General features: G+C 41.4%; 1 protein-coding gene across 2 annotated transcripts in view; it reads left to right on the forward strand.

Annotated features, from left to right (window-relative positions):
* LOC147013837 (voltage-dependent L-type calcium channel subunit alpha-1D-like) overlaps positions 1–22,767 on the forward strand; it is a 283,507-nt gene that overhangs the window by 211,689 nt on the left and 49,051 nt on the right. For both annotated transcript variants that reach the window (XM_085851103.1, XM_085851104.1), the window contains exons 22-28: positions 541–628; positions 11,870–11,977; positions 18,496–18,548; positions 18,747–18,893; positions 19,008–19,209; positions 20,509–20,667; positions 20,981–21,091. In XM_085851103.1, coding sequence (XP_085707229.1) covers positions 541–628; positions 11,870–11,977; positions 18,496–18,548; positions 18,747–18,893; positions 19,008–19,209; positions 20,509–20,667; positions 20,981–21,091 — 868 coding nt within the window. The remainder of the gene's footprint in view (positions 1–540; positions 629–11,869; positions 11,978–18,495; positions 18,549–18,746; positions 18,894–19,007; positions 19,210–20,508; positions 20,668–20,980; positions 21,092–22,767) is intronic.

Here is a 22,767-nt window from a genome sequence, read left to right on the forward strand (position 1 = left end):
ACACAATTTCCAACTCTTTAAAAGATTGTTACATTTTTAACATCCACAGGTGGAATGTTAGCCGAAGCGACAGCCAGATTAACCTACTCTTTTAAAGGACAGCGCACTCATTGATGAAATGCTTTACCTGTGTAGCACCAGGATGACTGTTTGTTTCTAGCCGGGCCAAGAATCAAACCCAGAGTTAACAGCTTAAAGACAAGGAAGTTACATCCAGCTATAGTCCGCTACCCATCAACAACCGTGGAATACGAAAATTATTTAAATATACACTCCTGTTTCTGTGGGACTGGACTTGTACAGTGCTGAAAAAATCTGTCCATCTTGCTGTTAATGCACTCTCTTCTTGATTGACAAGTCTGCTTTATCCACGAGATAAATTGTTTATTTGTTTCTTTGCATGTGTTGCCAACACCTAACCAGTGAACTTGAGTGATGCCGGTGGCGTTGTGTGCTACCCATGTGAGCACATTTCAGTATGTTCGCTCCATCCACAGGTTGATCCTAATCGGCGTGTTTTCTTGCTGGGTCTTCTTTCAGGTCCGGAGCCATTTCCGTTGTTAAGATTCTTCGTGTTCTTCGCGTGTTGAGGCCACTCAGGGCTATTAACCGAGCTAAAGGTTTGAAGGTCAGTCGGTACCACACCGTGCTACTTCCAACCGACTAGTCGTGTTATTGTCACCACACAGCACATTTTTTTTTTTTTTTTTGTATACCTTGGTCGAGGCTCGTATGAGAGCTAACACACAACTCACAGCAAGGAGGCATGAGACAAGAGGGGCGGGAGTGGAAGGGACAAAACAGTGGGGAACAGACACATTTGGTGAACTGTGGAAGGGAGAGTAATGGGGATGGGACGGGGAAAATGGCGAAGAGAAGATGGACATTTCAGGGACTTTCAGGAAGGAAAGCAGGAGAAATGAAGGAAGTGGGCTTGGGTGGATTATCGGGGGTAGAAAAGATCGAGGATTTGGATGGGGGAAGATAAGAGGTGGTGGTGAACAGCTGTTTTGAAATCCTGGAGGGAAGAATGGGAAAGAATAGAGTGAGGAAGTTTATTCCAAAGGCGGGAAAAAAGAGGAATGAAAGAGTGAAGATGAGCAGTGATTCGTGATTTTGGTAGTTTTACCAGAAGGGGGTTGTTGGCGGACCTTGAGCACCCTGTGGAAATGTGGTGGGGACAAATCGCAGAGAGAGCAGGGGGGGCAAGGCTGGAGAGGAGTCGGTAGAAGACAGAAAGACCACCGACCAACCTGCGGTGATTGAGTGAGAGGCCCAAAGACTCAGCTTCATTGCGGGAGATGCCGATGATCTTAAATGCCCTGGTTTCGACAGCGTTAAGCCGAGAAAGGTGGGAGGCAGGAGCACCAGCCCAGAGGGGAGAGCATTACTCCATCAGGCTACGGACATGATCAGTGTCCCATGGTGTATAATTTGTAGCAGGGTTATTTCTACACTTCTCAAATCTTAAACTGATTGGAACACGTACCTGCATTATATTTTATGTTCGAAGTATGTTGTTACATTACGGTTTTATTATTGTCCTAATGTGGTGAATTATCTTTTGCCATTTTTTGGGGTTCACGGGCGCCAGCAGTGGCCACTATTTTCGTTGTGTCTGTCTGTTTGTTTGTTTGTCACTCTCTCCAGAGCATAGCTCTGTGACGTTTGATGCGATCTTGATGAAACTTGGACACAAGCTAGATATCATGGTCGAGTTGTGTCTTTTTGTATGAGGGGCGTCCCACACCCTTTGTGGGCGGAGCCACGCCCACTTGAACTTTTTATTTATTTATTTATTTATTCTCGATTTTTTTTTTTCTCGCAATTTCATTTCCTAGAAGCTGTGTGTAATGTCCATAAGTACAACATATTAAAAAATCCGATTTGATTTGGTGAATGTTGACGGAAGAGATTCCTCAAAAGCTTCCACTAACTCAATTGTACCTATCGTGGCATTGTTCAATAATGTCCGCGAACCATCGCCGCCTCCCTGCTAGTTTAATATTATTTCCATTTATTATACTTGCTTGTCTCTACAAGAAGACTGTATTGAGCATCCATAACTTAAGCTATGGTTCCCAGAGGGAGGCATGTGTTTAGTCTTGGTGTCCGTGGTGTCTGCTGATTGCACAATAATTATTCCATTATTTGATTGATTATTTAATTATTTGATTTTTCCAATTTTCAATTTTTCCCCCTCCAATTTTCAATAACTTTTTAATTATTTATTTTTAAATTTATAAACTTTCAATCATTTAGTTGTTTTTTTTCAATTCTCAGTTCCTTAATTTTCAATTTTTTTCTTTTCAATTGTTTCATTTTTTTCAATTTTCAAATATTTAAATATTAAAAAAAAAAATTAATTATTTGATTTTTAAATTACTTAATTTTTAATTATTTAATTTCCCTGTCATTTGAGTATTTTTGAAATGATTATGGTTCCCAGAGGTAACTGTGGTGTCCTGCTTTTTGGAAAAGAAAAAAAATGTTTGTATTCATCATGAGACAGAATTGAAAGTGCTACCAATTGGCGATTATTATTACAAGGTGGCTATACGGGGAACCATCAGTGATCTCTGATTGCAGCCCTCTAATTAGGGTACCAATTACAAATTAGTAACCTATTGCTATTAGGGTACCAAGCCTTTCAGGCTGGATAACCTATTGTTATTGTTAAGATTCTTATTATGATTACCTCCACCACCGAAGGTGAAGGAGGTTATGTTTTCACCCCTATTTGTCTGTCTGTTTCTGTCTGTTTGTCTGTCTGTTTGTCTGAATGTGTACAGGATATCTCAAAAGGTTTGGACGGATCCAGATGAAATTTTGTGGACAAATTCGGTGTGTGACAAGGACGAACTGATTAGATTTTGGTGAAGATCTGGATCCGGATCCAGATCTGATAATTTTTAAAGTGATTCTTTATCATTGAGAGACAGGGCGAGCACGATATCTCAAAAAGTTGTAGACTGATTCGGATGAAATTGGTGGACAGGTTGGGTGTGTGACAAGGAAGAATTGATTCGACTTTGGTGAAGATCCAGTTCCGGATCTGACTACTATAATTTTAAAGTGATTCTTCGCCGTTGAAAGAGAGGGCTAAAAATGATATATAGCTCGATATCTCAAAGTTTTGGATGGACTTGGACGAAACTTGGTGGACAGGTTGGTTGTGTTGCAAGGACGAATTGTTTCGAATTTGGTGAAGATCCGAATCCGGATCTGGATACGAGAATTATTTAATTTCCAAAACGATTGAGAGATCGGGCCAAAAACGATATAGTATTGTGTAGCATGATATTTTAAAAAATGTATTGGGCCCGATATGTTCTTGTGGATCAGGAATTACGTGGCGGAGGTGTGCACTCTACCGAGTGCTCTTCTCATTTCATCTACTTCTACCTTGATTTTGTGGGTTTATTCCCTTCGAGGCAAAACTTTACAGGTATGATCACCTTTCCAGGTGGACCAAAATGTTCTCCATCTTTGATGTCATCGGTCACATGGTTTGGCAGCTATGATTTTTTGAAGAATAAACCTTTAAAAAAAACCTTCTTCTCCAGGACAGCTTCACAGATTGAGGAAAAACATCACACATGTTCACCAAGCCTTGAGGATATCAGGGCGATCACAAATAATTCATAGGTCACATGGTCTGTCAGCCATATTGGATTGAGGGAAAATCTTAAAAATATATATTTCTCTTGAACTGCATCATTGATCGAAGTGAAACTTCACAATTATGATTCAGTAGTCATTGGGAATACAGTACAGTATCTGTTTTAAATTTCAACCTGATCAGTTGTATGGTCTGGCAGAGGAATAGTTTTATTTTTTAAATCTGGGTTCTTTTTACATTTCTTTTTAATAAGGCTCACTTGGCTGCGCATGGATAGGTTTGAGGGTAGAGGAGGAGTAGCTGAAGCCCCACTCCCCTTTATTACTTCGTGTTCAGGTTATTTAGATACCAATTCAATTGATATCGATGGTGACCAGAGGAAAAATCGTCAACTGCATACATAATAAATTGATTAATTGCGGCCTATTACTAGGTCCATAACTCGTCAATCCCGCGTGATAGAGAGACGTGTTGTGCCTCGTTTTTACTCGGGGGAGTCCCGGTTTACCCTGTAAACCCAGGTCTTACCCAAATCGAAGGATTATTAACAATTGTACACTATTTATCGTTATAGTGTTTTAATTAAACATAAAAGTACTTCAACAACACACATCATGCAACTATACAATGTATTATCTCTCTTGTGCTCGAGAAAAGCCTCCACTAGAGCTTCCGTCTCTTCCTGAAGCCTGTTTGTAGATCCAAAGCCAGTTAGTCTGCTTTTAGACACCTCTTCATATCTCTAATATAATTGGTTGCAAAGCAAAGGCTCCTCAGGATTTCCTCACCCTTAAGGAAATCCTTACTTAAGGATTTCCATTAGGGTGGTTTATGCAACAGCCCTCAGGGAAATCCTTCACTAAGGAGTCACAGTGTACCTTAAGGGGAATTTTTCCTTAAGGATGAGGGAATTTTATGTAACCAGGCCCAAATCCTATCTAGGTTCCTCCTGATGTTTCAAGGTGGCTGAAACATTACAGCATATTTGCACTGCACTTGAATGGATCACTGTTCTTTCAGTGACACAACAACTTGTTTAATCCAGAAGAGACCAAGTAGGAAAAAATTTTTTTTTAATGCCAATCGTTCAAATTGAATTTTTTTATTATTCCATTCTGAATTCAGTTTTATAAAGACGACGTCTTGGGTCACGTGTCTGATCAAAGTGGAGTTGTATCAAAATAGGGTTGTATTAAAGCAGTTGGGGGGTGGGGGATGGTGTATAGCCTCTCTCCCTGACCCCAATAACTCTTCCCAGGGTTGTATAAAAGCAGGACATCTTGGGACCCAGTCATCACTGCCAGCAGTTATAAAGTGGCAATTCGAGTTTAGTTTGTTATTGGAACCTTACCAGTTACATTAGCACTGTCAATTTCCAAATGAAGACCTATTGTTAAGAGGGCTTTCCATTTCCAAATCGAAGGCATTTTTATTTTTTGGACTGTTATTATCATTACCAAATGATATAATAATATTATTATCCCGCCCCCCGGAGGGAGGGAGCGGGATATTGTAATCGTCTGGTTTGTTACTTACGAAATCTAAAGATTTCGTAAGTATATTGATCACTTCCGTTTCTGTTTGTTTGTTTGTGTGTTTGTTACTTACGAAATCTAAAGATTTCATAAGTATATTGATGACTTCCGTTTGTTTGTTTGTTTGTTTGTTTGTTTGTTACTTACGAAATCTAAAGATTTCGTAAGTATATTGATGCCTTCCGTTTCTGTTTGTTTGTTTGTTTGTTTGTAGGCACGATAACTCGAGAACGGAAGAAGCTACCAATATCAAATTACACCACGTGATTCAGAAGGGTGATGGCTCGTGCTGATTAGATTTTGGTCAAAATCGGTCAAAGGTCAAGGTCACAGTGAGATCAAACATCCAAAACATTCGATTTTTGATGGTTTGGTGCAGAATCATCGTAGAAACTTCTGGTTAGAAATAGAATAATTTCTAATAATTGCGTAGAAACAATAATTGCGTGGACAAATGGAGATTTTTGCTTCGCTCGACGCTACGAGTTCGTTTTAACTTCAATTTTAATTTTGTCTTCGGTTTTTTGCGATCGCTTAGGACGCTTAAAATTCGGTTGTCGAAATTCTGGTAAAAATCGGATGTTTTGGAGACGTTTTAAGATTGTATAAAAATTATTTCACTCGCGCGTCACGGGTCATCACGTGGTGCAGTGAACTTGAGCAGAGGCGGCGTTGATCACGTAAAGGTTTTGCGTGTGCGCGCTGATGGTGTTTTCGATAAGGATGGTGTTTGAAAGTCATTTTTTATCCCAATAAATGTTATCGTCGCATGCCTGACTCTCTAAGCCGTCGGATTATGTAAAGATTGTTGGTGGATGGCCGAATATTACGGTTTTGTGACTGATAAAATAATATAAAATAATTGCGTTGAGAAATGGAGATTTTTGCTTCGGTCGACGTTACGATTTTTGATGGTTTGGTACAGAATCATCGTAGAAACTTCTCGTTTGCGTCGCTACCTTCTCTGGAGACAGCTTTTATTAGATAAGGTCAGAGGTCAAGTTGACGATTTCATAAGTACCAGTCTATGACTGCTTGTTTGTCTGTTTGTTTTTCTGTCTGTCTGTTAGCAACTTTACGGCAAAACGGCTTTAGCAAACTATCAAATTTAATCCACAGGTTTTGTGACTTTGATAAAATAATATATATTCTTTGATGTGACTTTGATATTCCAAGGGCAATGAACCTTGGACGACCCCATTAACTTTTAAGTCCAATTGGATCAAAGGTCAAGGTCAAGGTCACGAAAAGATCAAAATTGTTTTTCGCTCATAACTTCGTCAAAAATGACCTGATTTACTTCAAACTAAGCTTGTAGTGAACCTTATTCTATTTGTCACTTATAATCCTACCCATGCCTATAGTGAAAAATGCATATTTGTGAAGATCGGTAGGGTCCGAAGTTTTGGGGGTCATGGTCATCGGTCAAAATTACTAATTTTCAATGAAAAGTAAAACATGGTTACGAAAATACAACTTCACGTGAAAACGGCTGGCTCAAACACTGTGAAATTGTATCCACAGGTGGGTAATGAACCTTGGACGACCCTATTATTAACTTTTGTGTCCAATTGGATCAAAGGTCAAGGTCAGGTCACGAAAAGGTCAAAATCGTTTTTCGCTCAGAACTTCATCAAAAATGATCCGATTTACTTCAAACTAAGCTTATAGTGAACCTTATTCTATTTGTGACTTAAAATCCTAACAATCCTATCGTGAAAAATGCATATTTGTGAAGATCGGTAGGGTCCGAAGTATTTGGGGGTCATGGTCATCGGTCAAAATTACAAATTGGCCTTGAAAGGTCAAAATCATTTTACGGTCATAACTTCGTCAAAAATGGTTTAATTGACTTCAAACTAAGACTAAAATATTCCTTATTCTATTCCTTATAATCAACATTCAGGTGAAGGATGTATCAAATTTAAATTTGATCCCCAAAATAACTTTCTGCCTTAAATGGGTGGGATTTGTTGTGCCTGGCACCACTTATTATTATCATAAGAGGTATACATATTTTACCTTGACTTTTAATGGACGTTTGATCTTTTATGGGCATATTTTCTTATTAACATGTTTAAAGGAAATCTTACCCATAATATATGTGTATATTTTTGCAAGAGAATCAGAATATCTTCATTGAAGAAGTCTATTTAAAATGAGGGTAATGTGACCGGTTTTATTAACTCGGCATTTGTGTGTGCATGATGATGCTTCTTTGGGTTTCTTCGAAGGATTTTTGGAAAGTAGGTGCTTTCCATTTTGTTGTTAAGCATTTTGGGTGCTGATCTACTTATGACCTGACCTATTTTCATTCCTCTTTAGGTCTTTACATGCTGGATACACCTTGGGTGTCCCAGAAACCTTTTTGCAAACTCTGTCACATGGATCTATTTATGGCCAGATGATATTTGACATATTTTTGCCAATTTTCATGATTTGATATATTTTGTCTGTTTTCCTATTTTCCTAATTTGATCTTTTTTGTCTATTTTCCTATTTTCATAATTTGATCTATTTTCTTATTTTCATAATTTGATCTATTTTGTCTATTTTACTATTTTCATAATTTGATATATTTTGTCTATTTTCCTTTTTTCATAATTTGATTTATTTTGTCTCTATTCCTATTTTAATAATTTGATATATTTTGTCTATTTTCCTGTTTTCATGATTTGATATATTTTGTCTATTTTCCTTTTTTCATAATTTGATTTATTTTGTCTCTATTCCTATTTTCATAATTTGATATATTTTGGCTATTTTCTTATTTTCATAATTTGATCTATTTTGTCTATTTTACTATTTTCATAATTTTATATATTTTGTCTATTTTCTTATTTTCATAATTTGATCTATTTTGTCTATTTTCCTGTTTTTCATAATTTGATCTATTTTGTCTATTTTCTGAGTTTCATAATTTGATCCATTTTGCCTGATTCCTGCCCTTTAAACATGTTTATTTAACCTTAATGTAAATATGTCAGAAAGATTGTCATATTGGGAGTTTGTATTGGAGAGCCCTCATTATTGTTCACATGACATTCTCGTTACCTCCACCACCGAAGGTGGACGGAGGTTATGTTTTCACCCCTGTCTGTCTGTCTCTCTATCTTTGTCTCTGACTATGAATGTGATGTCTCAAAACGTTGTGGACGGATTCAGACGAAATTTAGAAGATTGGTTTGTGCGTGACAAGGACAAAATTATGAGATTTTGGTGAAGATCGAGATCCAAATCCAAATTTTTTTGAAGTGATTCTTCATCATTGAGTGATAGGGCAAAACGACACACGGCACGATATCTCAAAAAGTTATGAACAGCTTTGGACGAACCTTGGTGGACAGGTTTGGTGTGACAAGAAAAAATTGATTCAATTTTGGTGAAGATCCAGATCCAGATCCAGCCGATAAGTGGGATACACACTGTAAAATGTTCAGCCTGGCGGAAGTACGTACTTTACTGAGTGTTGTTCTAGTTACCTTCAAGTTCTACCACCAAATCTTCTGTTAAGTTATTCTTTCATACAAATGTCCATCTTATTTCCTTCATGTGTGTTTGTCTGTCTTTTTAATTCACATTTTATGGATCCTCACAACTCCAACTCATTAAAACCATTAAAACCATAAAAACCAGAAACAAATACTTTGTCATGTTTTATTAACTAATTTTTTCTCAAAACCTCCACATGATGATGAAATGCTGCTGATATATACATATACATATTTATAAATATATATATATATTATTTTTGTAAATATGATATACATATATATATATATATATATATATATATATATATGTTGCATATGTGTAGAGAAAAATAAATAAATATATATATACGAGGTCCATCGAAAAAGTAACGGGACTGATCCTGCTGTGTGCTCCACTTACACAACTTGAATGAATGGGTTGCGTCATAGTCTTTCGCAACATTCCAGCAATATATATGATTGGTGATGGTTGACTGTGCTCATTGTGTGATTTTTCACAGGTCGTGCTTGACGCGTTGTCTAGTCTGAGTTGTCGCGCAATCAGTTGTGAGGAGAGAGCCAATCCGAAGTTTCTTGCCAAGCTTGGCAAAACACCTTCTAAATCCTTCGCAATGCTGCAGCAAGTCTATGGGGAAGAAACGATGTCACGTACACGTGCATTTGAATGGCACAAGGTTAAAAGAGGAACGGGAGGAGGTTGAAGATGATTCATGGTCTGGAAGACCTTCAACGAATAGAACGGTGGACAACATCGAGCGTGTGAAGCAGATGGTGTGCGCAGATCGTTGACTCATGGTGCGGATGATTGCTGAGGAACTTTCCATCAACAAGGACACCGTCTGGAGCATCATCACTGAAAATCTCGAAATGCGCAAGGTGTGCGCAAAGATGGTCCCCAAGCTGTTGTCCGAGGACCAGAAACAGCAAAGAGTCACTGTCTGTCAAGATATTATCGAGCACCTCGAGGACGATCCAGACCTGCTCAGGAGAGCATTACTGGCGATGAATCGTGGATATTCGAATACGATCCCGAGACCAAACAGCAGAGTCGTCAGTGGAATAGTCCGGCATCACCAAGACCAATGAAAGCAAGGATGTCGAAGTCGAAGCTCAAGGTGATGCTCATCGCGTTTTTTGACATCAAGGGCATCGTCCACTTCGAGTTTTTACCACGGGGTCAAACAGTGAATCAATATGTGGACAAGGAGATTCTGCGGTGCCTCATGAGATCAGTCCGGGACAAGAGGAGGGATCTGTGGGAGAACAATGCTTGGGTGCTCCACCATGATAATACCCCTGCTCACAGTGCCCTGAGCATCTGACAGTTTCTGATGGAGAGGAACGTGCAAACTCTGGAGCAACCCCCGTATTCGCAAGACTTGGCCCCTTGTGATTTTTTCCTATTCCCCAAGCTCAAGGGCACCCGATTTCCTGATGTTGAGGCCATTAAAAGGGCCGTGATGACAGAACTCTGGAGGATTCCAGAAGAAGCCTTCCGGGGGTGCACCGAAGCATGGAAGAAGAGGATGGACAAGTGTGTGAGACTGGAGGGAAACTTTTGAAGGGGACAAGCTGTGATTTCAATATATTTTTGGAATAAAATTTCTGTGAAGTCAGTCCTGTTACTCTTAAGACGGACCTCGTGTGTGTGTGTATGTATATATATATATATATATATATATATATATATATATATATATATATATATTTATATATATATATATATTTATATATATATATATATACATATATATATACACACATACATACATATACATATATATATATATATATATATATATATATATATATATATATATATAAATACATACATATACACACACACACACACTCTCTCACACACACACACACACACACACACACACACACACACACACACACACACACACGCGCGCACACACACACACACACACACACACACACACACACACACACACACACACACACACACAATGTTGCATTTATTGGGGTTCTTATATTTATGCAAGTGGCATGGCTAAATTGGGGAAATTAAAATGAAGAACTGGAAGAGAAGGGATGACAGTAAGATTGAGGAGTGATGGGAAGAAGATCGGGAAGAGATTCGAGGTATGGGAGGAAAAAGTGGACAACCATGTATGGAAATTATGGGGTGGAGAAGGAGAAGAAACAGAACGTGGAGGTCATTCATCAAAATTCCGCCATTTTACATAATTTGTAACAAATTGATGTGACCTTCAGGAAAAATTATAGCAAGAAATAGCAGGTGCTTGAATCTTATTCAAATTAAATATTCATTTTTCAATCATTTAACATCCTCATCAATTTATACCTTGTGTGTTATATTTTGGTCGGAGGTCTAAATGTCCATGGCACCACTCCAAAACGTACCACAGTATATGGATTCACACGAGTTTCTACACTTCTGCATGATTTAGGATGAAACAGTTTGACTAATGTTCTCTGCAGGCACAAACAGCACGTCTTGTTTTCACAGCTTCACGTTTACCAGGTGTATTAAAATATGGTGATTTATTGAAACGTGACAGCATACTTACACTGCACGTGAATGGATCGCTGTTCTTTCAGTGATTCAACAACTTATTTAATCCAGAAGAGATCAAGTAGGAAATTTGTTCTTTTTCATGCCAATGGTTCATAAATGTTCTAATAGTATATTGTTATAAACTAATTATCCCCACACTTTTTGAAGAAGAGAATATTGTAATCAGCTCCATCTGTCCCCCCCCAAAAAAAAATTCCCCAAACTTGGTAGTGATGATCACCACATGGCAAGGATGTGCAAGAGCAGTATCATTTTGGCCTCATAAAAAGGTCAAATACCAAAAAAATTGCAATCACGAGCACATTTTAAAACATTATTTTAACAAAACCTTGTATATGCAATCAACATTGGGGGACACACGGAATATGTAAAGATTTTTGGGATGAGTCCCCCAGATATAATATCCCAGAGGATGTGTGTGTGGACATAGGGTGACAGGGGTCAAAATGGGATAAAAACATTTCAACTCAAAATTTGATATTGGCTCAATCCTGGTGGGACTTTATGCCATCTTTCAATTCTGCTTTAGGTGGGAAGCGTGGGCATTTGCGATTGCGTGCCATCGATTTCGCATTCGTTGCGTCTTAAGTTTCCTTAACGTAACTTCCTTTCATTTTTGATCTTTGGAGATGTCCCTCATTTGTCTTCGCAGCACGTGGTACAGTGCGTCTTTGTGGCCATACGCACCATTGGCAACATCATGATCGTCACTACTCTCCTTCAGTTCATGTTCGCGTGCATTGGTGTGCAGCTCTTTAAGGTAGGCACTCCAGGTGTTTTGAGCATTTTTCATCCTACTCCCAAAAATAGGTCTCATAGAGGTTGCGTGTTTGTGTACCTCCTCGACATGAAACTTGTGCATGCAGCTGTAACTGCAGTCACCACTACACTTTTGTGTGTGCCATTCCTCATATGGGTGTTAAACCGGGCGTCCCGTCTGCCGGCGTTAGTCGGTGGATGTTAAAGATCCCATGGTGTCATTCACAAAGAGTTGGTGAGCTAATGCTGGCACCCTAAACAAATGACAAATTACAAATTCCAACTCAAACCTACAGGGGGCAGTGATCCCGCCTCTTACACGGTTGGCGGCATATGCAAGGAGCTGCAATTCCTAAATGCACAGCGAGCACAATGACAGAGTACAGCTCCATGCACATGCTGACTCAACCCAGACAACACAATATAGCAATAGGGATACAAGGCTCACATGCAAGGAGCAGTGACCTCACCCCCGACAATATTGGCAGAGTGCAGCTCCCTGCATCTGCTGACTCAACCGAGACCAGACAATATAGCAACAGGGACACAGTGCCCTTCTCCATAGTCGTGGCATGGGCCCACATGGTCAATCCTTCACCATGAGGAGTACTCGCACCAGAACAGGAAAGACCCATTTACCTTCGGAAACCTTTCAAAGAGCAGACAAAAAGGTGCTTCTTGTGAAGACACATGGTTGAGCTTTGTCTCATAATCACCATAGCTCTTATCTATCCAGGTCTTTCCTCGCTGGAAGGCACATATCAGCGGATTGGGGGAGTTGGGGGGGTGGGGGGAGTCTCCAGGGGATCTTTAGCCGAGGCCTGATTTCGTACATCACTGCTCTCTTTGCTTTCTGGGATTAAAACCCTTCTCTATTTTGCATCTTGCTGCGAACATGTCACACCCGGTTATCGGGCAGCTGCGGTGATTCTGACGTGAAGGTAATTTCCCACCTTCGTGCACTCTCACTGTTTGTAATCTCCAACATTTTTTGTGTTTTTATCAATGGGTTTTTTTAATCACTGCAATTACACACTTTTAATTCTGAGGTTTGGTTTGGGATAAAATGATTGCATTTGAATGCGTCACCCATTGCAGAAACAGGCGGTTTAATTGGACTCTGGGCAACTTTAACAGGAAATCGATTCGTATTAGGCAATGTTTAAAACCCTGCAGTAAACTTAGCGTGCAACTGTCTGGTGTTGGCTTCGTGGTTAAGGTGGCTGGCTTGGGACCTAAGAGGTCCTGAGTTTGAGGAGCCCCTGTCTTCTGTTGACAGGGATAAATACTTGACTCAAATTGGTGTCATCGTCACATGATCACACTGATTTTGAAAGTGAATCATGCAATATGTTATGCCTATTTCAAATCCCTATCCAATGTCCAAGATAAATTAGGATCGTTCCGCTTTTCAGCTCTTGCCATAATGGGCCAGGATGGCAGGTATGTGGATCGAACCCTAATTGTGCAGAGATTTCAGGAAATCAACCACGAAGGCTCCATGAGGAATAAACTTAGTTCCAATGAAAAGTGCCTTTTGTTGTAGATCTGGGGCGGCATCTATTACCGTCGTTTTCCTGACTTGGTTGATTGATGGATCAAAGTGCTTCCCAGAAACGACATCAGGGTCCACAAGGTGGCCTGGTGATACATCACCTCTGATGTGAAATCGTTAATTTGAGATTTTTTTCAAGATTAACTGCACAGATATAGCCTGTTATTGGAAAACCCACATGGCCACTGTGAACCCCTCCCCCCGCCCCTTTTCTGAATCTCAAGATCCACCTGTACTGTGGGAACACCCCGCTCCACTTGGGGGAGGAATCTTGGCATGACGAGAAGGTGACACGATGGTGCAGACCCCACGTTGCTCCTTAACTGGAGCAAATAAACGCACAGGACAGTTGAGCAAAAACAGACTCTGAGCTTCTGTTCATCAGGAAACCAGAATGGAAGCAAAAAGACGTGTCTCCTCCATTCGGAAATTAAAATGGCCAACGCAAAAGTCAATGGAAATAAATATCACCCCAAGAACAATGTTCCACAGGTCACATCATGATCTTGATATTACTGTCCTTTCTGATTGCGATCACGATCGGAGGGTATTCTGTTTTTTCTCTCTCCACCGGGTCTAAAGCTCATGGAGGACCTGCAACACAAATCGCACACACCCATACAGATGAATACATGAGACAACATTGGACTTAACTGCAGACATTCACAGCCGCTGAGCTTGGGGAAAGTGATGCAATTTCCTGGGAAGTCTGGGTATCATGACGCCATCTTTATGACTTCTCTTTTCTCTCCGCAATAAACTCAGAAATTAAGGTGAAATGTCCTCCTCCTCCTCATGGATGCTAACTGAGAAGATTTGGCTGTGCTCTTTTCTTTAAATATTCCTGGTGTTGGCTTAATGGTTTGGGTGGTGGGCTTGGGATCCTTGGGTCCTGAGTTCAAATCCTTCTTTCTGTTGAATTAATACCAGGTGGGGTTGACTCAGCCTGTCATATTTCTAAGGTCAGCAAAATGAGTACCAGCTTGCTGGGATGACTGAGCCATTTGAGTATCCTGTGTTGGAGTGGTTACCTGTCCAGGATTGTGCCCAATAGCCAAGGAAACTGCTTTGGCAGCACTGACGCTCTGTACAGAGGATGGACCCGATGGATTTGGATTTGGAGTTGGATTTGGATGCTTTAAATGCTGAGTGTCAAGCAAAGAAGCAGTAAGTACCAACACCAAGAAAGGTGGGAAAACAGAGGAAACCAAACACAACTTAGCACTATTTATAATGAACCATCACCTCTAACCATACATGCCCACGAACCAACGACAAATGGCAGATTCTTAATTATCTCTGTCCTTAAGACCTTTACTCATATGACAGTAGACAGGCTGGGGGAATTCACAAGACAATAACAGAGTTGTTGGCAAACCTGCAAAGTTGTTTCAGGGTCGCCCTGCTTGTGTATGGAAATCGTCCCGGCACTGTGGCGAAGGCAGGGAGGGACGACCAGTGTAACCACTCCTCATTTTCATAAATGCCAAGGTGAGCCAATGAAAAAAGCCAAGAATTCACAAGGTTTCGGAAAAGTGATGATAATAGAAAACCAATACGCCAAGAAAACCTATAGAAAACCAAGACGCCAAGGTGAACAACGAATAGCCAAGATCTTGTTAAAAAAGCCAAGGAGTGGTCGCACTGGGGACGACACGGCGGAGTGGGTGTGGCATCTGCTGGATGGGCATGGCTTCTGTATTGCAAGCTCGATCTTGGCAGCCTTCCAGCATCATGTCTGACTCCTTCTCCGCACCGATTTTGGTTGCGCCAGACTCTTATACTCTCAACCGCTGACGTCACTGGTGATGGCTCATGCCCCTCCCCTCCCTCTCCTCATTGGCTTGTAATTTGGCTGGTGGATAGGGGTGAACACCTTCTCCAACCTTTCACCTAATTTGCAAGGCAGCCTGGTCTCAAGAGGAGGCTTCAGTGGTTTTCCCCACCTAAACTTGGTGCTTTGTGGCATTCCCAGACGCTAAAAAGCGCCTAAAGACAGGAGAACAAAGGCAAAGACATGAAATTATGGTCAGATGGGATGTAGATTTTTAGATACAGACATGAGGATCACATTTAATGACTTTACGCTTATTCAAAAACACTTATTAAGGACATAATTGCTCTATATTAAATGTTCCTTACCCCCACAGACCCATTTCCTTGAGAGAAAGACGCCACGGCGTTGAATCTTGTCATGCTTTTAAATCGCCTTAACATCATAAATACCGTATCTGACTCCAACACTCCCTGACTGTGCTACCCCGGGTTCGCTTCGGACCTCACCACTCACAAACAGTGGTGTGTCATTGACAAGTATGTATATATTTCCTGTATATATAAATATATGTATATATATATATATTAATGTGTGTGTGTGTGTGTGTATATATATATATATATATATATATATATATATATATATATATATATATATATATATATATATATATATATATATATATATATATATATATTAAAATCAAAAGACATCATGTTGAGTTCTCCAACCTTGAATGAGCAACCAATTACTCGATGTTTCGATCAGCAACATGTAAACCCCGTGCATCCACTGATCTTTCTCGAGAGTCCAGAAATTACTGTAAATCCTCATTATATCAATGCGAAAAAGGGTGTAGGCACAGCCAGGCCCAACAATCAATGCTGTTCTGGAACTAGGCCCGTGACCTTCAACTTTTGGTATGTTAAATCAAACCAACCGTTAACTCAACCCCCCCCCCCCCCACACACACACACACACACACACACACACACACACACACACACACACACACACACACACACACACACACACACACACACACACACACACACACACACACACACAACAATTCAACTGAATCGATGTAACACAAACAAACATAAATGGAAGCCTTGCTTCAGGTGATGGTCATCATGTAAAACAATTAAGCTCGACTGATATATTACAAACAAACATGAATGTAATAGTTTGAGCCAACGGAAAGATTGTGATCGAGTCTGAAAAAGGATGGGTGATGGGAGGAGGGGGGATGTGTGGGAATGGATATGATGTAACAAAGTACAACAAAGTAAATCCAAATTTAATACTACTGAACGTTATATGCTGGGTAATATGGGTTGATGACAATGGAGTGTCCGTGGTGCATTTGTGCATGAGTGGGCCAAACGCTAGTATCAAGTCAACCACCTCCTCTGTGAGTGAAGTGACAGCTTCCTCCACATGCCATGCCTCCAAAATCGAATCCAAAATCCAAAGGTGGGATGGGAGTCTGGAGGGAGGGGCTTGGGTGGAGGAGGCAGGGGAGGGGTGGGATGACGGAGGGGAAGGGGTGGGAGGAATCAATGCTGGGTACCTTTGCTCGTACATACTGTGTGGGTGTGTGTCTATAAATATATATATATATATATATATATATATATATATATATATATATATATATATATATATATATATATATCCAGGGCCGGTCTACCATACCCGTGAGATGTGAGATGATTGAAGCAGATTTGGAACCGTGCCGGTGGCTGCGTAAGGATTATTAATTGGCCGAGCGAACCAGCATTACGTGTGGCACCCTATCGTCAGACCAATTCATCACTTGTGTTATGGCGTGGCCCGGATAATTTCATCCATGCTTCTTTTGCTCAATTGTCCCAGGAATGCGATCCCAGATCAAACCCAAGCAGGATACGTCAAGACAATCAAGACACAGAGTAACTCTTTCATAGATTTATTACAACAAGCAGGAATTGGCGGGAGAAATGGCTGTTGTGAAATTAAAATGGGGGAAATGGTGGGAAAACTCAGGAGGGGTAATGCAACGAATTTCACACTATCTATAAACACGTATATAATATATATTGCCCTTATACCATCGGATGCCTTTCGGCTTAGAGCAATTGCTTAGCAAAAGGTGCTGAACACCCAAACAAAAGGCACCAGACACCCGAAGAAATGAAAGAGTGTGGGAAGAATGGTAAGGAATTGTAGTTGTTAGAAAGAAACGGTGTGGGTTTGTTAGCGTGCCCCCGACGTACTGCCCAGAACCTGGCTGGAATTGCCGTCCGATGGTTCTGGATCTTGGCTCGCCTCCTGCACGCTCTCTCCTGGGTCTCTCCCTCTACTCTGTTCCCTCATCTATCATGAAATCCCCTGCATCTCATCTTTTATGGGTCCCCCCGCTTCCTCGTTCCACTTCGAGGTCCCCGATTGGTGCCAGGCAAGTGGGGACGGTCAGGGTCCCCACTGGTGGGGTGAGAGAACTTGGTGCCCACCTGTCAATGGTGATGGATTGCTTCTGCTCGGGCAGGGGTTGGGGGGGGGGGGAAGAAGGCGAGGTAGACGATGCAGTGGTCTTTGGGGGAAGGCAAGCAAGGCAGTCCCTTACTCCCCCCCTCCTCCCCCAAGCCAATTGTGCCAAATTATCCGCTGAAGAGAAGGATTCAGGAATTCATTATCAGTGCTGTGTGTATGTGTTGTTCGTGGGTAATGATCTGTGCCCAGAATGTGAAAGAAGGAAAGAGCATGAACTTCTAACCTCGTATTCACAACGCATATCTATCCACAACGTATTCTTAATCACGAGGCAGAATACAAAGAAAGAACTTCCTTTAAAGTTATATGATTGTGCTTTGTCCTTCAATTTTCAAAGTTTCAAGCTCACAACTATATATATATATATATATATATATATATATATATATATATATATATATATATATATATATATATATATATATATATATATATATATATATATATATATATGTCAATTTTGAGTCAATTGTTATTTATATTTTATATTAATAATTTGGGTAATGGAGTATGACTTGTAATCCCAAAATTTACAGGTGATGCAGAGTTAAGGGGTAAAGTGAATGATAATTTATTGTTCTTTAACTTACTGAGCTATTCTCTCGCAAGTCGCTGAAGATTCTGGGTAATGTTGTGCATCTGCTCTCAGGGGAAGTTGCACAGCTGCACCGATGAAGCAAAACACAATGAGGAAGAATGCAGGTAAATATTGCCTTCTTGCACTGTGCAGTTTTCATGAAGACAACAATCATTTTGTTCTCAATGACAAGACAACAATGAAGACAACAATCAAAATGAGTTTTGTGATTTATTAATTTTTTTTCCCCCTTCATTTAAATTGCTCTGCCAAACCAAAAGTGAATTCCTGGATTATATTGAGAAATGCTGCCTTTTGCACAGAGGAATGTACGTGATGTACAAGGATGGAGATATGCAGCAGGCCACGATCCAGGAGCGGATCTGGAGAAACAGCGACTTTAACTTTGACAATGTACTCTCGGGCATGATGGCACTTTTTACTGTGTCCACCTTCGAGGGATGGCCTGAGTACGTGTTTCCTGGGTTTCTTTCCAATGATATAACAACTCGACTCTACCTGAGTGCAGCCCTTTCTGGAGGACACGATTGTTTGTTTGTTTGTTTTCACGTTTGTGTGTGCAGCTTACTATACAAGGCCATTGATTCCAACGGAGTAAACTCTGGGCCGATATACAACTACCGTGTGGAAATCTCCATTTTCTTCATCATCTACATAATCATCATCGCCTTCTTCATGATGAATATTTTTGTGGGTTTCGTTATCATAACGTTCCAGGCCCAAGGAGAGCAAGAGTACAAAAACTGTGAGCTCGACAAGAACCAGGTATTGAATGTGTGTGTGTTTGTGTGTATGTGTTTGTGTTTGTGTGTTTCTTTTCTCCTTTCAAGGGATTCTTGTTATGAGCATACGTTGCATCAGAATTTCCATTGGAGTTAACATTCGAAGTCTTTACATTGGTGCTGCTTTATTATTATTATTTTTTAAGAATATGCTCGGCTGGTTACGCAGAGACTGATCGAGATCCCGGTTGCTTACTCCAGGCCACTGAGGATAAGTTGTACTTAGTGTTATAGGTATGAGCACAATAAATTGTCAAATTCTATTTGGCCATTTCACCAGGAGGTGAAGGAAGGAGCTTTTGGACTGGCTCGTGGGGGTCCACTCTGCGCACCGACTTCCATCAGCCCCATAGCCGCCCCATGGACTTCTCCACGCGATTTGCATTGACCGATGGGCGACCCTCCAACAGAGGCTCGGATATGTCCGTCTCTGGAGGGTCTGTCGAGTCGCCTCAGCAAGCATCATTCGATCCAAAAGATCATCTGGGTGCCCGCTGTAGCAGAGGGCTCGTCCCCCGAACGGCTTCCGCATAGGGCCAGTTCGTCGGTAGCGGAACGTGAAGCGACCTGTGGCCAAGAAGGCCAGGTCTTTACGCCAACCGCCACCATAAGTGAGGACTTGGACAGCGCTGACAAATCGGAATCCCATCTGGACCTGCAAAGCAACGTAGCTCCACAAACACTCTTTTTTGTATGCATAGTCGTGGCTCGTGGAAGAACTTGTTTCTGGCTGGTTGGTCATTATCATCTCCTCCTTTCATATGCAGCACATACAGTAGTAGCTGTAGGTAGCATCATTTTTGAAGGTGCAGCTGTACAGCTGAAGCAGTGCACCCTGAGGGTTAGAGCAGGAATTTAGAAGTGAGTGTGGGCCATCATCAGAATGGAGCAGACTCCCTCCCCCACAAGTGAGTTGGCATTGCCTCTTGAAGCATTGCAATGGTCTTGCCTCTTGTCACAACAGGAACCATGTGCCAAAAAGGATATTGTCATATACATCCGAACCAATAAAACATGTCTGACGGAAAGCATCCGATCTGTGGTCCTCACACAAACATATGGTCATCGAGCTCGGCACAAGCTGATGAATGAGGCTGATATAGTACTTTTTATACCTCTTGTTATGTTCAGGCCAACTATCATATCAGTAGTTCCTTCAACATGATTTAACACTTTAATAGTAATTAATTATTTTTTGACTGACATCCTCCATTTTATGTTGTCGGTGCTTTTTGGTGGGTCAGCACACCTGTAACTCTATTCTTGGTCTTTCCAAATGCAGAGACAATGTGTAGAGTACTCCCTGAAGGCAAAGCCCATCCGCCGCTACATCCCCAAGAACCCTTACCAGTACCGTGTTTGGTACATGGTCAACTCCACGGCATTTGAGTACGTCATGTTCGTGCTCATAATGTTCAACACGCTGTGCCTTGGGATGCAGGTGGGAGGACAGGCCTTGCATGTGCTGCATCCTATGTTGTGATTTGCTGTATTAAGGGTTGTGGGGGGGGGGGGGGGGGTCGGAAAGTTTTTCACTTTTCAAAGTTTCCGAGTCAAAAAACACGACTTCTCCTTTAATGGCTCTAGGAAAGTGAGACCAATTGCGTGACACTTATTTGATGTGTTATTTTCATTTTCAACCTGCACCATTTAAATTGGCAGCATTGTAGGCCATGCATCCTGATCACGTGCTCATCCATGTACGTGCACTCTTCAACAACATGCTTTGTATACAGTGGTTGTGTTTTTCTCAGCACCATCAGCAGACGCATGTGTTCAACCTGGCCATGGATATCCTCAACATGGTCTTCACGGGTCTTTTCACAATGGAAATGTTTCTCAAGCTGATTGCATTCAACCCGCGGGTGAGCTCCTGTCCTGACGTCGGATGAACACTCAAGATTATATTTCACAGTTATTAAATAAACTCCTCCAGTCAAATAACTTTGACACATTGCCTTTGTCTTGAGGTTGCTTAAGCACGAGTCACATTTGTTCTACGGCTAGGATACGACGGCCGTACCCCCCCCCCCCTGAATTGACAGAAATGTGCGGCGGCCGCAGAGTTTCTGAGGTGGCCTCAGGGTGGCCCTACGCCGTATGGCTATCTTTTACAGGCCGTAGGGGTCTCCGTGGAATTAAAGCGCGGAGTTATAACATTTTTCATTTCTAGGTTGGCCGTAACAATTCAACAAGCCATAGCCATGATGTAGATGTGTTCCACGTCGACCGTACGTAGGGCGTACGGTGGGCTTGCGTTATTCGTGCAGCTGCCGTAGGCTCTTATCAATGAAAAATGAATTTTGCCAACCCCCAAAAAATTACGGCAGCCGCACTATTTCCACGGTCGCCGTAGGGTAGTCCTAAGGCGTCCCTGTGTTCACCGTACGGTGGCCTTGCGGTCTGTGTAACCACCTGCGGGCAACGCAGGGTCGACGCATGGTTTCCCCTACGCCCGCCGTGCGTCCTATGTACGGCCTCCGTGGCAGTCTGCATCGACCGTGCGTCCACCGTGCGCTACCGCTAGAGATCAGAGTATAGGTGTTTGCCACACACATCATCACATTTCATATTATATATTATTACAGCATATTATACAGTTTATACAGCACATATATAATATTATCATATTATACAGCACATCTCTATATAACCTGGTCCACAATCTATATGACAGATATGAGATATGATATACATATGAAAAAGAACTGGTGTATATACCCACTCATTACCGTCCGTCTGGCCGCACGTTCGCCTTAGGGCCCCCTGCGGTCGCCTTGAGGGCACCTTGAGGGCACCTTGAGGGCACCTTGAGGGCACCTTGCATCTGTCTTGAAAATTCTATGGCCGCCGCAGGGATGCCCTAAGGTCACCGTGTGACATCAAATCAAAGACCGTACGGCACCCCCACGTTTTCGGTCTCCACAATTTCTTAATACCCCGTGCGGCTACCCAAAAAATAAAAACATATGTGACTCCTACATTGTGTGACCGTGGAAATACTGCGGCTGCCCTATAATTGCTAGTGACCGTAGATTCTGTAGACCCTACGGCCGCCGAGCCAAATGTGACTGAAGCATGAGTGTGTGCACGCACCATGTGGTCACACTGAGGTTATTAAACGACAGTGTGCTTGTTAAGAGTGGAACTTCACGTTTTTACCTCCACCACCGAAGGTGGACTGAGCTTATCTTTTCACCCCTGTCTGTTTGTTCCTTGGCAAAAACTTTTTTTTTCGCCAATAAGTTGGTCTCTTGCATTTGTCGATTTGTCACACGATTCTTGGCCACAGTTTTCAAGCAATCGTTCTGAATTTTTTTTTTGTTGACAGATCAAAGGAAGCAACGCTTAGTCTTGGTGAATGTCCAAATCCGGATCAAGATACGAGAATTATTTAATTTTCAACTGATTCTTCATCGCTGAGTGATGGGGCTAAAACGATATTGCGTGATATCTCAAAATGTTATTGACAGATTCGGGTGAAACTTTGTAGACATGTTGAGTGTGTGACAAGGACGAATTGGTTCGATTCTTGTGAAGA

Source organism: Eptatretus burgeri, chromosome 13 (genome assembly GCF_056783735.1).
Source record: "Eptatretus burgeri isolate ZD-2024b chromosome 13, Ebu_testis_v1, whole genome shotgun sequence".
NCBI lineage: Eukaryota > Metazoa > Chordata > Myxini > Myxiniformes > Myxinidae > Eptatretus > Eptatretus burgeri.